Source organism: Panulirus ornatus, chromosome 20 (genome assembly GCF_036320965.1).
Source record: "Panulirus ornatus isolate Po-2019 chromosome 20, ASM3632096v1, whole genome shotgun sequence".
NCBI lineage: Eukaryota > Metazoa > Arthropoda > Malacostraca > Decapoda > Palinuridae > Panulirus > Panulirus ornatus.
This window is the reverse complement of record NC_092243.1, coordinates 50,928,458-50,948,739: the sequence shown is the minus strand read 5'-3', so window position 1 is coordinate 50,948,739 and position 20,282 is coordinate 50,928,458. Positions and strand designations below refer to the sequence as shown.

Here is a 20,282-nt window from a genome sequence, read left to right as displayed (position 1 = left end):
ATTGAGAGGATGAAGGCATGGACAGAGCATCAGATTGGGGAAGAGCAGTGTGGTTTCAGAAGTGGTAGAGGATGTGTGGATCAGGTGTTTGCTTTGAAGAATGTATGTGAGAAATACTTAGAAAAGCAAATGGATTTGTATGTAGCATTTATGGATCTGGAGAAGGCATATGATAGAGGTGATAGTAATGCTCTGTGGAAGGTATTAAGAATATATGGTGTGGGAGGCAAGTTGTTAGAAGCAGTGAAAAGTTTTTATTGAGGATGTAAGGCATGTGTACGTGTAGGAAGAGAGGAAAGTGATTGGTTCTCAGTGAATGTAGGTTTGCGGCAGGGGTGTGTGATGTCTCCATGGTTGTTTAATTTGTTTATGGATGGGGTTGTTAGGGAGGTGAATGAAAGAGTTTTGGAAAGAGGGGCAACTATGAAGTCTGTTGTGGATGAGAGAGCTTGGGAAGCGAGTCAGTTGTTGTTCGCTGATGATACAGCGCTGGTGGCTGATTCATGTGAGAAACTGCAGAAGCTGGTGACTGAGTTTGGTAAAGTGTGTGAAAGAAGAAAGTTAAGAGTAAATGTGAATAAGAGCAAGGTTATTAGGTACAGTAGGGTTGAGGGTCAAGTCAATTGGGAGGTAAGTTTGAATGGAGAAAAATTGGAGGAAGTGAAGTGTTTTAGATATCTGGGAGTGGATCTGGCAGCGGATGGAACCATGGAAGCGGAAGTGAATCATAGGGTGGGGGAGGGGGCGAAAATTCTGGGAGCCTTGAAGAATGTGTGGAAGTCGAGAACATTATCTCGGAAAGCAAAAATGGGTATGTTTGAAGGAATAGTGGTTCCAACAATGTTGTATGGTTGCGAGGCGTGGGCTATGGATAGAGTTGTGCGCAGGAGGGTGGATGTGCTGGAAATGAGATGTTTGAGGACAATGTGTGGTGTGAGGTGGTTTGATCGAGTAAGTAATGTAAAGGTAAGAGAGATGTGTGGAAATAAAAAGAGCGTGGTTGAGAGAGCAGAAGAGGGTGTTTTGAAATGGTTTGGGCACATGGAGAGAATGAGTGAGGAAAGATTGACCAAGAGGATATATGTGTCGGAGGTGGAGGGAACGAGGAGAAGTGGGAGACCAAATTGGTGGAAAGATGGAGTGAAAAAGATCTTGAGTGATCGGGGCCTGAACATGCAGGAGGGTGAAAGGTGGGCAAGGAATAGAGTGAGTTGGATCGATGTGGTATACCGGGGTTGACGTGCTGTCAGTGGATTGAATCAGGGCATGTGAAGCGTCTGTGTGGACGTGTATGTATATACATTGTGTATGGGGGTGGGTTGGGCCATTTCTTTCGTCTGTTTCCTTGCGCTACCTCGCAAATGCGGGAGACAGCGACAAAGCAAAATAAATAAATATAAAATATATATTTGTGTGTGTGTGTTTGTGTGTATATATTCACTTACAACCTACGTGTCTTATATATGACCGGAAAAAATTTTAATTATGGATCTGGAGAAGGCATATGATAGAGTTGATTGAGATGCTCTGTGGAAGGTATTAAGAATATATGGTGTGGGAGGAAAGTTGTTAGAAGCAGTGAAAAGTTTTTATCGAGGATGTAAGGCATGTGTACGTGTAGGAAGAGAGGAAAGTGATTGGTTCTCAGTGAATGTAGGTTTGCGGCAGGGGTGTGTGATGTCTCCATGATTGTTTAATTTGTTTATGGATGGGGTTGTTAGGGAGGTAAATGCAAGAGTTTTGGAAAGAGGGGCAAGTATGAAGTCTGTTGGGGATGAGAGAGCTTGGGAAGTGAGTCAGTTGTTGTTCGCTGATGATACAGCGCTGGTGGCTGATTCATGTGAGAAACTGCAGAAGCTGGTGACTGAGTTTGGTAAAGTGTGTGGAAGAAGAAAGTTAAGAGTAAATGTGAATAAGAGCAAGGTTATTAGGTACAGTAGGGTTGAGGGTCAAGTCAGTTGGGAGGTGAGTTTGAATGGAGAAAAACTGGAGGAAGTGAAGTGTTTTAGATATCTGGGAGTGGATCTGGCAGCGGATGGAACCATGGAAGCGGAAGTGGATCATAGGGTGGGGGAGGGGGCGAAAATTCTGGGGGCCTTGAAGAATGTGTGGAAGTCGAGAACATTATCTCGGAAAGCAAAATTGGGTATGTTTGAAGGAATAGTGGTTCCAACAATGTTGTATGGTTGCGAGGCGTGGGCTATGATAGAGTTGTGCGCAGGAGGATGGATGTGCTGGAAATGAGATGTTTGAGGACAATGTGTGGTGTGAGGTGGTTTGATCGAGTGAGTAACGTAAGGGTAAGAGAGATGTGTGGAAATAAAAAGAGCGTGGTTGAGAGCAGAAGAGGGTGTTTTGAAGTGGTTTGGGCACATGGAGAGAATGAGTGAGGAAAGATTGACCAAGAGGATATATGTGTCGGAGGTGGAGGAACGAGGAGAAGAGGGAGACCAAATTGGAGGTGGAAAGATGGAGTGAAAAAGATTTTGTGTGATCGGGGCCTGAACATGCAGGAGGGTGAAAGGAGGGCAAGGAATAGAGTGAATTGGAGCGATGTGGTATACCGGGGTTGACATGCTGTCAGTGGATTGAATCAAGGCATGTGAAGCGTCTGGGGTAAACCATGGAAAGCTGTGTAGGTGTGTATATTTACGTGTGTGGACGTATGTATATACATGTGTATGGGGGGGGGGTTGGGCCATTTCTTTCGTCTGTTTCCTTGCGCTACCTCGCAAACGCGGGAGACAGCGACAAAGTATAATAAAAATAAGAAATAAAAAAAAAATGTGTGGTAACTTTGAGTCTGTTTATGTATAAGCATCATTCCACAATCTTTCCATCTTCCAAAGCTAAAGGTTGAATTTTCTTCTTGTTATAAGGGAGGTTATCTTCTCTCTTACACATTTTTATAACTAGTAGAACTAAGGTAAAATCCACAGTAAAGTTATGGGTTTCTGTTTAATTTATTAGATGATGGGAAACAAGTATATAAGTTATATATATTCTGGCAAAGTATAATTTTAGGATGTGCGACTCCAGACAACAAATGAAAGATGGATGTATAACAGTGGCAGACTAAGCAATGCTTAAGTGTCTGCCATGCTACCCAGGTGACACAGCAGCCACTTGTCAGCCTTACCCATCCAAAACAATAACCACGGTGTCTGCCATGTTTCACAGGTGACAAAAAAACTACAGTGTTTGCCATACTACCCAGGTGGCATAATTACCAGTGTCTGACATGCTGCATTGGTGACACAATAGCCACAATTTATAGTTTGCTATGCTAGTGATGCAATAACCACAGTGTCTACCATGTCACAATAGCCAGAGTGACTTCTCAGAACCTTGATACTCTCATATTAACTTTCAAACACTAACTTTCACAAACACATACTGTATCTATCATAAAGCTTTTAATAGCATTAAAAATCTTCATTGTTTCCCAATTTAAAAAGTCTTCCATTTCCATGCATAACTTTGAGATATCTAAAAAAAAAAACTGAAATGTTGAAAATTATGAATTCCTTGGAACTTATAGTGTGGCTTAACTTGCAAATTCTTTGGCTATCACAATGTTTACAAAAAGTATCTTGCATGATATAATTTCAACTGAAATGAGAGTATAAGTGAATATTTCCAGTTAATTAATATTGTAAAGGGATATTCAGGAGGATTCAGTGTTTTATGAGTACAGCATTTGGTGTTTTGGCATGAATGCCTTCCTTCTATTTCACCCTTTTTTATTGTAGATGTATTTGTTTTGCTCTGTCATCCAGAAAGGCTTATAAAGTTGTCTTTGTTAGAATCATAGATTTGAATGAAGTCAGTGCTAGGTGCTGTAAACAACAAAAACACTTCATTTTGAGAAGCCTTTCTTTTTATTATTTCATAGTTCCCCTAGTAAGATAAGTAGAAAATAAAAAATTTGATTACCTGAAAACCTGTGTATCTTGACTAGTAATACGTATTAACTTATCTACTAAATGCTTCAGTAAAAAAAAACCCTAATCATTTCTACCTTTTTCCATCTGTAGGTGATTGTGGTTTTCTATGCAGCCATCATTGTTATCCTCCTTGGCACCAACATGCGTAGTCCCAGGTCCTCTTCCTCAAGACCTCGTCGCTCTCGCTCTCGGTCCAGGAATCGACACCAGCTCGTCCTTGACCCTCGCGATGGATCAGTCTCCACTCAGCACACAAAAAAGAAGAAAAGGGACTCAAGTTCCTCTCAAGTCAAAGGGGCTGATAGTGTGTAATGGGAGTCCTGGAAGCTTCACACAAATCTATTTTGAGGCTGCCAACTACCATCCCATCACAAATGACAAAGATTTCTATTATTTTAGCTTGAGCCATCCTCTTGACCTATAACATACAGTTGAGGGTAATCCTAATCTTTTAAGCTAGGTTCAGAGGTCTAGCCACTCTTTGAAAATATTTTTTGAAGTTCCCACCCCTTCCTCCTTCTTTCTTGTAATCTTACGCAAACATACTGTTTCAAGTCTCTCATTTCTTTAACACCACATAACATGTACACACTTAACAGCCGATGCAAGGTCTCAAGGTAACCCAGGTATCCTAACATACCGTACATTATAAACATCATCATATTGATGAGATGATGTTGCCTACTTTTCTTAACTCTTATGCTTTAATACAGTAATGATTTACTTACTATCCATAACATCCATCCCAGTCCAATACCATATCCATCTTCCCTAAATTTGCTTATAGTCTCATGATGCCTCTGTGCACATTTCTTTGTCAGGGGAACTTTATATCATTACCTTAATAACCTAACTTTCTTTATACCTTCATATCCTAACTTGTTTTGACTCATTTAACACTCACCCACCCTGAATTGATTTCACTCTTCTTCCTTTTCATATAGAGAGAAATTCTACTCTCAAATTTTTATAAGTGAAATATAAACCTGATGCATCAACCAGATGCCTTTGTACTTTGGTATTTTTTTTCACTGCTGAACACCATACTTCCCATAGCAAAATTACCCTTCACCTTAACGTTTTGAAAACATTTTTACCAATTCGCTGTCCATACTCTCAGTACATAAATACACAACATCACCTACATTTCTGAGCATGTTTACCATTGCAGGGCTACCCACTTCTTCCTGATATTTCTCTTAGAAGAGCAGAACTTCATTGCCATCCCCACACAGTTTTAAAATAGTTGTAAGGATATACAGTATTCTATAACTCCTTAAATTGTATACTTGTGTTAAAAAGGTTTTATGATAGTTCATATATATTTGTGTATAGTATCTGCAACGCAGAGATTTCCATAGATCAGAGTCAGTCTAAATAAGAGTACATAAGAGATTACTTTGTATATAATTTTCCAGTTAACATCTCCTTTAAAAACATTTCACTTGAAAAAGCATTGAAGACCATTTCTCCTGGCAAGAGTATGCTGGTGGCTGGTAGATAAATCATTTCTGACCTCAACCATTCAAATTATATTTGCAAGAAGTGAATCTACAGAGGCTCTAGGAAGCTGAATCCCCTATGAGTGAATGCAGGAATACAAAATACCATTAGCAGTTACTAGTTGGAAGCAAATCAAGAGGTTTTAAATCATTGAGTGATATCAAGGATTTTACTGAAACTTTCGTGCTGTAGTAACCTAGGCCTTGTCATAGTCTTTGGACTGTAATTTCTGTAAAAGTTTGTACAAGGGAGCAGTCCAGGTAATGGTGTTCTTGAAAAGAATAAAAGAACTCAGGAGTACATGGACACACCTCAAGCATAAGACTTTAAACAAGATCTATAAGACTTTAAACAAGATCTATGCAGTAAGCTGATGCATCAGTACTATGTCCCATGTATAAGTATCCTCAGCTGAAAAACACACCAGACATAATTCATTCCTTTGAAGCTGCTGAAGCACTTTTACCTTGAAGCAGTTGAAGCATTTCTGTTTTTGATATGTCCTCATACACATTATCCACATCATATCAGCTTTCTGGACTACCCTGAAATACTTGCTTTCACTATCTTGCAGGAGAGTTGATTTATTAAATGCTGTATGTATTAGCTCAGAAGACCCTTTCAAGTCCATGATGTGTTCCCTGCCAGCAGATGATGGCAAAGTCAAATGAGGTAAAATCTCCACAATCTTTGCTAAGTAGTCTTGGTTTATTGTTTTGTATCTTCTGCCATATCAACAGCTACATTCATTTAGTGGTTTATATTTTTTTTTCAAAAAGTATAATAGATAAATCTTGTATATTTTCATGTACAAATATCTTAGGAATATACAATGTTTTGTAACAGTATATTGGTTTCCCTTGGGAAACCAAATTATATATATGCCAATTCTAATACATTCTTGAGTGTAAAGGAGTTCAGGAAATTCTTCTTTCTGCTTTGAACATTAACCACACCTTTCCATTAGGTGGACCACCGTTAAAGGCAACTAACATGATATAATGAAAGTTGGTCTATAGCCAGTAACCAACCAAGAATTGGTCTTTTGTGTGTGATTCTCAGCTTTGCCAGAATCAATTTTATTTATCATTTGGAGTGAACACTAATCACCTGACTGCCAAGGTCTTTCTTGAATTATAATTTCAAGATCTGCGTACATTAAAGTATGTCGTGGTCTGCAAACAAGTAATTTTCCTTACTCATGGATATTAAATTTACCATCATCAGCATAGAGTTATAACATTTCGTAAACAGTTGGTCAATTAATTCCTCAATGAGAAAAGATATTTTATACACTACATTTTATACATTATTGCTTCTCCCTTAGTGAAAAGGAGCAAGAGACAAAAAATAGCCTCATTTACATATATCCACTCTTTAGCTGTCATGTATAATGCACCAAAACCAGTATGGTAATATTATTCCTTAAATTTTCTTTGAAAACCGACTACTGTGTCACTGTATCAAAGTTTGTGGTAGACATACTTAAAACAAGTGGTTTGTGGCATAGCTTCTGAGTATTATTATAACTAAACAACAAGTGGATTTAAATATATTCACCACGTTAGTGAAGTAACCATACTGCATACAAAACTAATAGCATACACTACCAAATAACAGTATCCCATATTCATTCTATAACAGGTAACAAATATTTACTTTGTTGTTCCTGGGTATAAGTGGTATTTTCTAATTGATTGTCTAAAAAGTATAGAAAATGGCTATTATTCCCTTGAAACTTTACTTTTGTGGTCAGGACAGTGATATTTTGAAATTTACCTGCTCTCAGAACATTCCAGTGATATGAATAGTAGTACAAATATAAGGGCCTTAAGCCAACCTGTTCAGTTTGGATCTAGCTGCCTACATGGATATATATACATTTTTCTGAGATGGCATCTAGGGCAACATCTGGTAAGATGTGGGAGGCCTACAATGCATATTTCAGCATACCTGTTTTTCAAAATTCTAAAATTATTTAATAATATTTTTTTAATTTTGTGTTATGGAAGAAAAAATCTTGTATTGAATATGTTGAGAGAATAACACGCTAGTCATGGGTGAAATGAATTCATAATCACAATCATATATTGTTCTTTTGCTATATGGTATATGGGAAAAGAGCCATGAAGTTCACTATCCCAAGAATTTGGTGGGAACCCACTGACCACCAAAGCACTTGCTACTTCTGAATGGTGGAATCTTCCAAACATTGGACTGGTAAGACTGCACCTGCTATCATGTATCCAGATCTTCCATCAACCACTGCCTTAAGTTCCCGATACCCACTCCTCTGGATAGACAGCAGTCATCAGAACAGACTAGCAAGTCAGAGGGGGAGAAAGATGTTATAAATCCAGATTACAATTTCAGAATTGCAGCTGAGGAGAGAAACCCATACAACCCCAGTCAAAAAGACCTCAATGCCTTAATCAGAGATCTTAGTCTTACAAAGTCCATTGCCAAGCTTTTGATGTCCAGACTCAAGCAGTGGAACTTGTTGGATGAAAGTGTGAAAATTGCAGATCAGAGGAAGTGCTACCTAGGTTTTTCCAGCTTCTTCACCTGTCAAGATGGGCTCTGCTTCTGCCACAATGTACCATTCTGTTCAAGACAATTGGAATCGCCTGTAACCCGAATAAGTGGAGCTCTTTATTGACAGCTCATCCAAGAGTCTCAAAACTGTGCTGCTCCATAATGGGAACAAGTACCCATATCTTCCTCAGCTCACTCAGTGCACCTCAAAGAAGAATACAACAGTGTCAAGACCTTGCTAGATTGAAGTATGAGTACAGCTGGGAGGTCATTGGAGACTTCCTAATGGTGGCATTCCTGATGGGTCTCCAAGGTGGTTTTACCAAGTTTCCCCTGCTATTTCTGCCTTTGGGACAGCAAGGACATTGCGGCACACTAACACAGGCGGGACTGGCCACAGCAGACTGAATTCTCTTTGGGGATGAACAACATCAAGTCGGAGCCACTGGTGGACCCCCGGAAGGTGTTGATGCCACCACTGCACATAAAATTAGGCCTTATGAAATAATTTGTTACAGCTTCATTCCTAAACTGTCTGAGACAAGACTCAAGGCTGGAATCTTTGCTGGACCACAGATAAAGGAGATCCTGGAGTGCAAGGAATTCCCCAAGAAGCTCACTAAGAAGAAAGCAATGTGGTACAGACTTGTTGCAGTGGTTAGGAGCTTCTTAGGCAGTCACAAGGCCAAAAACTATGTGGTGCTGGATGAGACATTAGTTAAGCACTATGGCAAAGTGCACTGCAGGATGTCCCTCAAAGTCCATATCATTGATGCCCATCTTGATAAATTCAAGAACATGGGAGAGTATTCGGAGGAGCAAGGATATACTGGACTTTGAACACCACTACCAAGGAACATATAACTCAATATAACTCACTCCTAAATCTTTTGTGATCCCTTTTGTTAAACACTAATGTAAATACATGTTAATTTTGATTCAAATGTTTTTCTGACTTTGTGACTGAAATGCGCTAATTCACCTGAATTCCAATTGGGATTAGGAAAATTTCAAAATACCACTGTCCTGATCACAAAAGCAATGTTTGAAAGGAATAACAGCCTTTTTCTCTACTTTTAATGCATAAACAATTCAGAAATAATACTTACTACCCAGGAACAAAAATTGTTACACATTTTAACTGAAGTACTCCCAACCAAACATTTAACTTTTATCCTAAACTTTGTCATGGTCCCTTTACTAGGTTACTTTGATATATGCTTATCCTAAAGATTTGATCACATTTTCTCAAACTATTGCCATCATTACATCAGACCAGGTGTAATCACTGTTTTGGAGTTAATATATAAGTCTTACCCAAATAATGATGACATCCAAATTGGTAACCAACCCCAAGTAATTCACATGAATTCATCAAAGTTTATTTACTGAAATATTTTTATCTTTTTGGATAGCATTACATCATATACAGTATCTTATTTCCAAAGGCAAATTTCTGTTTGCAGATTACACCGTCAAAATTAAGATTTACTTTATTATAAATCTTTATCCTGAAATAAAAAGGGCAAAACTTTACTTCTTTTTCCGTTTTTTCATCAAACATTTCGCAAACCTGATCCACAAAATTTTTTCAATACATCTCCCTTGTCCATCTTTCACTGCACCACTTTAACTTTTTTTTATTTCCCACTAACAGGGATACAGGCTGGGGCCTGTAAAGTCTCCCATTTTATATTATCACTTTGCAAATACAGGAACAGAAGTAGCAGCCACACAAGGATATGTTTGCAAGTGCATGGCTGTAACAAAAAAAAAAAAAAAAAGAAGGGAGGTAGGTATTCTTAATGAAACAAATTGACTGAAGATTGTTTTGGAATGTTCAAAGGGTAAGGTCTGAGGTTAGTAAAAGGACACTAGGAAAAGAATGGGTAGCACTGCTAATCAAGGAAGAGCTGTTGATCTGTTAGAGTATTTGGAAGTTAGTTCAGGTACAAGAAGGTGGGTGGTTATTAGATCCTATGCATGTGATAGTGAAAGGAGTAAAGATGAAAGAAATGTATTTTGAAAGAAACAGAGTTTTAGCATTTTGACATGTGCTATTGATTCTTGGTAACAGGTGATCTGAAAACAAGGGTCAGAGATGTGGCAACTGAGGGTGTAACTGGGGGGACATGTAATGCTCTCTGTAAATGAAAATGGAGAAATACTTGTCAGGGTGTACCAAATGAAGAATTGTGATCAGGAGTACATGGTTCAAAAGAGATGCATACATAAGTGTATGTGAATGAATGAGAATGGGGGGGTCAATGGTCATAACTGAAATTGTGCTGGGTTACAGGAATGTAAAGGAGAGAGAGTTGGATATAAATGTGCTGAGAGGAAAGTGTCTGATTATTTCTTGTTGGTGAAAGTTTGTGGTGGGTTTAAGAAAAAAGCAAATAATGTGTGTGAAAGATGTGGAGAATTTGAGTGTTTGGAAAAGTGGACTCTGTGCAAAGGCAACACAAGAAATGAGAAAAATGATATCAGTTGAAAGTGAAGACAGTTGCAATCGCTCTTACCTATGTCAAAAGGTATTTAAGAAAGCAGTGCCTAAATATGCAGGTGAAGCATGTGGCATGCAGAAGGTGGAATATGGAAGTAAAAGAAATGATATCGAGTTGTGGAATGAGAAAGGGAAAAAGCTGGTGAATGAAGAAAGGAAGGTGTACAGACACTATCTGCAGAAAAGGAGTGCATGTTATTGAGAGTTCAAAAGAAAGTGGCAGAAGATCAAGAGAAAGTGTGAGAGTTGAAAGAGGAAAAATAAGAAAAGGGGTGCAGTATCGATGAACTTCTGAGAAAACAAGAAAATGTTTTGGAGGGAGGTCACTAGCATGAGAATAAGGGCAAGGACGTTAAAAGATGGAGAGAATATTCTGAAGACTATAGGATGCATTAGATGACAGGAAGGCAGATGTAAGTTTGGAATGAAATGGCATGTCAATTGAGTCATGGCAAATTGCAGTGCAAAAAGAGAATATGTATTGAAAGCTTCTCAAACGATGAAGTGCAGAAAGACAGGAGTGGTTGAGGTTACCATCAAATTTCTCAAAAAATGTAGTGACAGTGTTATTGATTGGTTAGCCTGGCTGTTCACTGTTTGTATGGCCTAAGGTGAAGTGCATAGGGACAAGCATGTATCCAGGATTTACGTGGTTGGCTGGGTGTTAAGGATTTACTTTTATCAACTGTCAGGGTCATTAATGCCATTAACATCAAGCTACATCCAACAACTGAAAAACTTTTGACACCTTCAGCTATTAAAGATACTTCTGAGCAGTGGATGGAAGCGGAAGTGAGTCAGAGAGTGGAGGAGGGGGCGAAGGTACTGGGAGCATTGAAGAATGTGGAAGGCATGGGCTATAGGTAAGGTTGTGCGGAGGAGGGTGATGTGTTGGAAATAAAATGTTTGAAGACATTATGTGGTGTGAGGTGCTTTGATCGAGTGAGTAATGAAAGGGTAAGAGAGATGTGTGGTAATAAAAAGAGTGTGGTTTAGAGAGCAGAAGCGGATGTATTAAGATGGTTTGGCCACATGGAGAGAATGAGTAAGGAAAGATTGACAAAGAGGATATGTGTCAGAGTTGGAGGGAACAAGGAGAAATAGGAGACCAAATTGGAGGTGGAAGGATGCAGTGAAAAAAGTATTGAGTGATCGGGGCCTGAACATACAGAAGGGTGAAAGGCATGCAAGGAATTGAGTAAATTGGAACAATGTGGTATACCAGGGTCGACGTGTTGTCAGTCGATTGAACCAGGGCATATGAAGCATCTGGGGTAAACCATGGAAAGTTTTGTGGGGCCTGGATGTAGAAAGGGAGCTGTGGTTTTGGTGCATTACACATGACAGCTAGAGACTGAATGTGAACAAATGTGGCCTTTGTTGTCTTCTACTGGCGCTACCTTGCGGGGGGAAGGGGGTGCTGTTTCATGTGTGGCGGGATGACTGCAGGAATGGATGGAGGCAGCAAGTATGAGTGTGTACATGTATATACATGTATAAGTCTGTGTATTTATATGTTGAGATGTATAGGTTTGTATATGTGCGTGTGTGGGAATTTATGTATATATATGTGTATGTGGTTGGGTTGGGCCATTCTTTCATTTGTTTTTCTTACACTACCTCGCAAACGCGGGAGACAGCAAATAAGTATTTTTAGTGTTAAAATGAATCGCTAATACTTGTCAGATTCTCAAAGATTTAAGTACAGCTGTGGTACAAGAGTAAGTTATTATGAGACCTGCATTCATTTTTTAATAAAATGAATAAATGATATGTGATAAAATGCAGCTGTTGTCATTAATTACTGGGAATTTTGTTCAGTGAAATAAATCAATATGCTTCTGCAGGTTGAGAAAATTGTATTATTAAAATCTTGTGTTTTTGGAATGTGAGAAAACATACCCATTTGTTTCACTGGTCCCTAGTGCAAGTCACCGAACCATTTAAGTATACATACACAAATATACATACACATAAAGGGAATTGCAGGATTACGTGTTAATTTATAGGCGTGTAAAAGAGAGACTTTTGGATGTTAATGTGCTGCTGGGTTGTCTGATCACTATCTTGTGGAAGCGAAGGTCAAGATTTATAAAGGTTTTCAAAAAAGAGCAGAGAGTGGTGAGAGTAAGTGAGCTGAGAAAGGAGACTTCTGTGAGGAAGTACCAGAAGAGAGCAAGTGACAAGAGGGGAGTGGGTGAGGAATGGTATGTATTTAGGGAAGCAGTGATGGCTTGTGCAAAAGATGCATGTGGCATGAGAAAGGTGGGAGGTAGGCAAATTAGAAAGGTAGTGTGTGGTGGAGTGAAGAAAGTTATTAGTGAAAGAGGGAAGAGAGGCCTTTGGATGATAATTACAAGGAAGGAGTGCAAATGACTGGGAGATATATAATAGGAAGTGGCAGGAGATCAAGAGAAAGGTGCAAGGGTTGAAAAAGAGGGCAAATGAGGGAAAATGAAAAGATGTTTTGGCTGGAGGTAAATAACGTGTAAGATGAGAACAAATGGGAACATCAGTGAAGGGGGCAAGTGGGGAAGTAATTACAGGTAGTGATGAAGTGAGAAGAAGTGAGTATTTTGAAGGTTTGTTGAATGTGTTTGATGATAGAGTGGCAGATATAAGGTGTTTTGGTTGGCATGATGTGAGAGGATCAGAGAGAATGGTTTGGTTAAGAGAGAAGAGGTAGTAAAAGCTTTGTGGAAGATGAAATCCAGCAAGGTGGTGGGTTTGGATGGTATTGCAGTAGAATTTATTAAGAAGGGGGTGCCTGTGTTGTTGATTGGTTGGTAAGGATATTCAGTGTATTTATGGATCATGGTAAAGTGCCTGAGGATTGGCATAATGCATGCATCGTGCCATTGTACAAAGGCAAAGGGGTTAAAGGTGAGTCTTCAAACTACAGAGGCATAAGTTTGTTGAGTATTCCTGGGAAATTACATGGAAGGGTATTGACCGAGATGGTAAAGGCATGTACAGAGCATCACACTGGGGAAGAACAGTGTGGTTTCAGATGTGGTAGAGGATATGTGGCTCAGGTGTTTGCTTTGAAGAAGGTATGTGAGAAATACTTAGAAAAACAGATGGATTTGTATGTAGCATTTATGGATGTGGAGAAGGCATAAAAAAGTTGATAGAGATTCTTTGTGGAAGGTTAAGAGTATATGGTGTGGGAGGCAAGTTGCTAGAAGCAGTGAAAAGTTTTTACCAAGGATGTAAGGCATGTGTACGAGTAGGAAGAGAGGAGAGTGATTGGTTCTTAGTGAATGTTGGTCTGCAGCAGGGGTGTGTGATGTCCCAATGGTTGTTTAATTTGCTTATGGATAAGGTGGTTAGGGAGGTGTATGTAAGGGTTTTGGAGAGAGGGGCGAGTATGCAGTCCATTGGGTATGAGAGGGCCTGGGAAGTGAGTCAGTTGTTGTTCACCGATGATACAATTCTGGTGGCTGATTTGAGTGTGAAAATACAGAAGTTGGTGACTTGAGTTTGGAAAAGTATATAAAAGGAGAAAGTAGAGAGTAAATGATTATTAGGTTTAGTAAGGTTGAGGGACAAGTTAACTGGGATGTAAGTTGAATTGAGAAAAATTGGGAGGAAGTGAAGTGTTTTAGATATCTGAGAAAGGACTTAGCAGTGAATGGAACCATGGAAGCGGAAGTGAGTCATAGGGTGGGGGACGGGGTGAAGGTTCTGGGAGCGATGTAGAAAGTGTGGAAGGAGAGAACGTTATGGGTATGTTTGAAGGAGTAGTAGTTCCTACAATGATATATGGTTGCGAGGCATGGGCTATAGATAGGGTTGTGTGGAGGAGGGTGGATGTACTGGAAATGAAATGTTTGAAGACAATATGTGGTGTGAGGTGGTTTGGTCGAGTAATTAATGAAAGGGTAAGAGAGATGTGTGAAAATCAAAAGAGTGGTTGAGAAAGCAGAAGAGGGTGAGTTAAAATGGTTTTGACATACGGAGAGAATGAGTGAGGAAAGATTGACAAAGAGGATATATATGTCAGAGGTGGTGGGAACAAGGAGAAGCGGGAGACCAAACTGGAGGTGGAAGGATGGAGTGAAAAAGCTTTTGAGCGATTGGGGGCCTGAACATATAGGAGGGTGAGAGGTGTGCAAGGAAAGAGTGAATTGGAATGATGTGGTGTACTGGAGTTGACGTGCTGTCAATGGACTGAACCAGGGCATATGAAACGTCTGGGGGGCTGTGGCTTTGGTACATTACACATGACAGCTAGAGACTGAGTGTGAACATATGTGGCTTTTTTGTCCGTTTTCCTGGCACTGCCTCACTGAAGCAGGAGGTAGCAATGCTGTTTTCTGTGGGAATGGGTAGTGCCAGGAATGGTTGAAGGCAAGCAAATATGAATGTTATATTTATTTTTTATACTTTGTTGCTGTCTCCCACATTAGCGAGGCAGCACAAGGAAACAGACAAAAGAATGACCCAACCCACCCACATACACATGTATATACATACACGTCCACATGCACATATACATACCTATACATCTCAATGTATACATATATATACACACAGACATATACATATATACACATGTACATAATTCATACTGTCTGCCCCTATTTATTCCCATCGCCACCCCGCCACACATGAAATGACAACCCCCTCCCTCCACATGTGCGCGACGTAGCACTAGGAAAAGACAACAAAGGCCACATTCGTTCACGCTCAGTCTCTAGCTGGCAACTATAATGCACTAACCACAGCTCCCTTTCCACATCCAGGCCCCACAGAACTTTCCATGGTTTACCCCAGACACTTCACATGCCCTGGTTCAATCCATTGACAGCACGTCGTCCCCGGTATACCACATCGTTCCAATTTACTCTATTCCTTGCATGCCTTTCACCCTCCTGCAGGTTCAGGCCCCGATCACTCAGAATCTTTTTCATTCCATCTTTCCACCTCCAATTTGGTCTCCCACTTCTCATTCCCACCACCTCTGACACATATATCCTCTTTGTCAATAATTCCTCACTCATTCTCTCCATGTGACCAAACCATTTCAAAACACCCTCTTCTGCTCTCTCAACCACACTTTTTTTATTACCACACATCTCTCTTACCCTTTCATTACTTACTCGATCAAACCACCTCAAGCCACATATTGTCCTCAAACATCTCATTTCCAGCACATCCACCCTCCTCCGCACAACTCTATCTGTAGCCCACGCCTCGCAACCATATAACATTGTTGGAACCACTATTCCTTCAAACATACCCATTTTTGCTTTCCAAGATAATGTTCTCGACTTCCATACATTTTTCAACATTCCCAGAACTTTTGCCCCCTCCCCCACACTATGATTCACTTCCGCTTCCATGGTTCCATCCGCTGCCAAATCCACTCCCAGAAATCTAAAACACTTCACTTCCTTCAGTTTTTCTCCATTCAAACTTACCCCCCAATTGACTTGTCCCTCAACCCTACTGTACCTTGCTCTTATTCACATTTACTCTCAGGTTTCCTCTTTCACACACTTTACCAAACTCAATCACCAGCTTCTGAAGTTTCTCACCTGAATCAGTCACCAGCACTGAATCATCAGCGAACAACAACTGACTCACTTCCCAAGCTCTCTCATCCACAACAGACTGCATACTTGCCCCTCTTTCCAAAACTCTTGCATTCACCTGCTTAACAACCCCATCCATAAACAAATTAAACAACCATGGAGACATCACGCACACCTGCCACAAACCTACATTCACTGAGAACCAATCACTTTCCTCTTCCTACTCGTACAGATGCCTTACATTCTTAATAAAAACTTTTCACTGCTTTTAACTACTTGCCTTACACAGAGCATCTCTATCAACTCTATCATATACCTTCTCCAGATCCATAAATGCTACATACAAATCCATTTGGTTTTCTATTTCTCACATATATTATTCAAAGCAAACACCTGATCCACACATCCTCTACCACTTCTGAAACCACACTGCTCTTCCCCAATCTGATGCTCTGTACAGGCATGTGTACGTGTAGGAAGAGAGGAAAGTGATTGGTTCTCAGTGGATGTTGGTTTGTGGCAGAGGTGTGTGATGTCTCCATGGTTGTTTAATTTGTTAATGGATGGGGTTGTTAGGGAAGTGGATGCAAGAATTTTGGAAAGAGGGGCAAGTATGCAGTCTGTTGTGGATGAGAGAGCTTAGGAAGTGAGTCAATTGTTGTTCACTGATGATACAGCACTGGTGGCTGATTCATGTGAGAAACTGCAGAAGCTGGTGACTGAGTCTGGTAAAGTGTGTGAAAGAAGAAAGCTGAGAGTAAATGTGACAAGTCAATTGGGAGGTAAGTTTGAATGGAAAAAACTGAAGGAAGTGAAGTGTTTTAGATATTTGGGAGTGGATTTGGCAGCGGATGGAACCATGGAAGCGGAAGTGAATCATAGGGTGGGGGAGAGGGCGAAAGTTCTGGGAGTGTTGTAGAATGTGTGGATGCCGAGAACTTTATCTCAGAGAGCAAAAATGGGTATGTTTGAAGGAATAGTAGTTCCAACAATGTTACATGGTTGCGAGGTGTGGGCTATAGATAGAGTTGTGCGGAGGAGGATGGATGTGCTGGAAATGAGATGTTTGAGGACAATATGTGGTATGAGGTGGTTTGATCGAGTAAGTAATGTAAGGGTAAGAGAGATGTGTGGTAATAAAAAGAGTGTGGTTGAGAGAGTAGAAGGGGGTGTTTTGAAATGGTTTGGTCACACGGAGAGAGTGAGTGAGGAAAGGTTGACCAAGAGGATATATGTGTCAGAGGTGGAGGGAACGAGAAGAAGTGGGAGACCAAATTAGAGGTGGAAAGATGGAATGAAAAAGATTTTGAGTGTTTGGGGCCTGAACATGCAGGAGAGTGAAAGGCGTGCAAGGAATAGAGTGAATTGGAACGACATGGTATACCGGGGTCGACATGCTGTCAGTGGATTGAACCAGGGCGTGTGAAGCGTCTGGGGTAAAGCATGGAAAGTTCTGAGGGGCCTGGATGTGAAAGGGAGCTGTGGTTTCGGTGCATTATACATGAAGCTTGAGACTGAGTGTGAACGAATGTGGCCTTTGTTGTCTTTTCCTAGCGCTACCTCGTGCACATGCAGGGGAGAATGAATAAAGGCAGACAGTATGAATTATGTACATGTATATGTCTGTGTGTGTGTATATATATGTATACGTTGAGATGTATAGGTATGTATATATTTGCGTATGTGGACGTGTATGTATTTACATGTGTATGTGGGTGGGTTGGGCCATTCATCTGTTTCCTTGCGCTACCTCGCTAATGTGGGAGACAGCGACAAAGCAAAATAAAATAAATAATTGAAGGTACAAAAGGAATGAACTGCAGAATAAATGGACATGCAGTGAGATCCAAATAAAAAGTAATGTGGATGGATATATTTCAGATGACCTTAGAGGAATTAACTGGAAGCAGAAGCAATGGCAGTGCTTTATATGTGAGGGTGGTGTGAATGGTGACTCGAAACTTGCCTGATACATCAAGTGAAAAGGTAAAAAGTTTTATGTTACTGTAGAAGTTGTTTCACAAGCACATTGGACAAGGGTGTTGTGTATGAATGAACTAAATAGCTGCAAGACATGTTAGGTTTATAATGAAACTTCATGTAAAGACTTCTTTTCTGTATATCAACATAACAGCAAGATTACACAACACCTGCCTTACATACAGCTATCAGGTAACTTCCAGATCCAGGGAGAATACTGATGACATCAATCCAAACTACAGTACTTTAATCACCAGTTTTACAACAATGGAAAACTAGACATCTTTAAATGCTTCATTTCTTTAACTACAGAACAAGGACTGAAAACAATATACAGATTTTTATAAACTAGATACTTATACTAGTCATAAACAATGTTCCACCATTTATCAATTCTGTATCTTTTACCTTTTCTTTCAGAACAATACTTCAATATTCATCTTTAATAACCACATTCCACATAACATTATCACACTAAAAAAAATTCACCTTTATTTGGGTGATAAAAATGACAATTCAACTAGTTAAATGTTCATACATTCATCACAATTTATGCTTCAAAGAACATTACCAAGAGTAATATCCTGTTCAACTATACTGTTACTCAGTGTGATAGTCATGTCCTGATTCAGCTTCCCTAGAATTATCTAAAAACATGCTAAAACTCTTGAGTCCTATTATGAGGAAATGCAAAATAACTGCTTGAAAACGCTAGTTTGGTATAATCATTTGCGTCCATTTAGGAGGAAGACGCTATCATAGCACATCCCTGCAAGATCATGATTTAGATATCTTTCATATAACCAATATTTTATAGCTACAGTGCAGGAGTTTCCTTCTTTGCTTTCTATCACATTATGAGAAGTTAAATCTATCAATAATGAATTTTTACAGCAAACAGCAACATCAGGATTTCTCATACATTAAGTTACAGCATAACTGGAGAATACTTATTAACTGTAACTATGTTTTTAATGACTATAAGGCACACAATATAAAGATTATAATCTGTATTACAGAGGACTAGAAATTTCTTAATCAGTAAACCAGATGAAGACCCTATCAATGCACTGTCTCACAGTACACACGTGAAAGTTGTCGCTTTAGGAAACGCTTTGTTGTCAGTGGTTTTTGTTCAATTTACAACAAAACGGCCAACTAATGAAGCCTGCCATCACCTCACAGGCACAAATAACATATTTTGTTCTCTCATGACAAAGATGACCAAAACCTGATTGTCTACAGCATTATTATGTTTTTGCATTTCATATAAACTACTCAGTGACATACAATAAATCTTTCCCATACATTATGGTCACCATATGATTAAAAGCCTTATATAAATCTACAAATCTGATAATGAGAATACTCAGAATTCTACTTAAAGTTTTGATGACCTTGCTCTGTCTTCAAACTAGATAATTCAAAGCTACAAATTATGAAATTCCCAAAACTAAGATTCACCAAACTCAAAAAACAGTTAAGGAACTAACCCCATATTAACTTGCTCATTACCAGTTTGTGGAAATTTCTCTGAACTAAAGTAATAATTCTAAAATGAATAGATATATGATGAAATAAATTGTAAGACAGATTCTAAGTCTTTAATTAAACCCTCTTTGGAATCTAAAAAAAAAAAAAAAAAAAAAAAAAAAAAAAAAAAAAAAGCTGCAATGTAAATAAATCATTTAGAAGTACTCAAAGCTGCAAATGCAAAACAACCATCAACACTATTGGCAGTTTTACAGAATTAATCTCCTGACTTTAATTTTAATAATCATACACTTAATATCATGACTTTGATTCTAATAATCATGCACTCGTATATAGTTCATCAGTTACAGAGACACTTTTGGCCATCACCACCATCTCAGGGAGTTCCCAAGAATGATTGGGCATCATAGATAGATATATGCACTCAACATCAGCATTACTATCTTCTGTCTCTAACACCATTATAAATCATCCTAACTTCAGAGGTCAGATGTATTTTGCATCTAAACAATATTCAAACATAAAATGAGATGTAAATAATCACTAAATAGATAGCAGCATCAATACTGATTCTTTCAATCATCAGTACACACAAAGTTTATTCTACCTGATTCAACACTCAGGGACATTCTGGAGGCCTAATCAAGTCAAAGGTCCATTCATGAAGTGTGATTTTAATACTAAAGATAAATTTACCTTTTTTGTTGCTGCTCTGTTTACAGTATTCATAAAGTGCTTCATATACTCAATACTGATTTAAGTCACATAAACAATCGC

General features: G+C 39.2%; 1 protein-coding gene across 3 annotated transcripts in view; it reads left to right on the top strand.

Moving 5' to 3' along the window:
• The window catches only part of LOC139756003 (uncharacterized), an 82,716-nt gene extending 62,927 nt beyond the window's left edge, over positions 1-19,789 (top strand). For all 3 annotated transcript variants that reach the window (XM_071674930.1, XM_071674931.1, XM_071674932.1), the window contains exon 4: positions 4,038-19,789. In XM_071674930.1, the coding sequence (XP_071531031.1) occupies positions 4,038-4,259 (222 nt within the window). In that variant the 3' untranslated portion in view covers positions 4,260-19,789. The remainder of the gene's footprint in view (positions 1-4,037) is intronic.
• Positions 19,790-20,282: the final 493 nt, after the last annotated feature.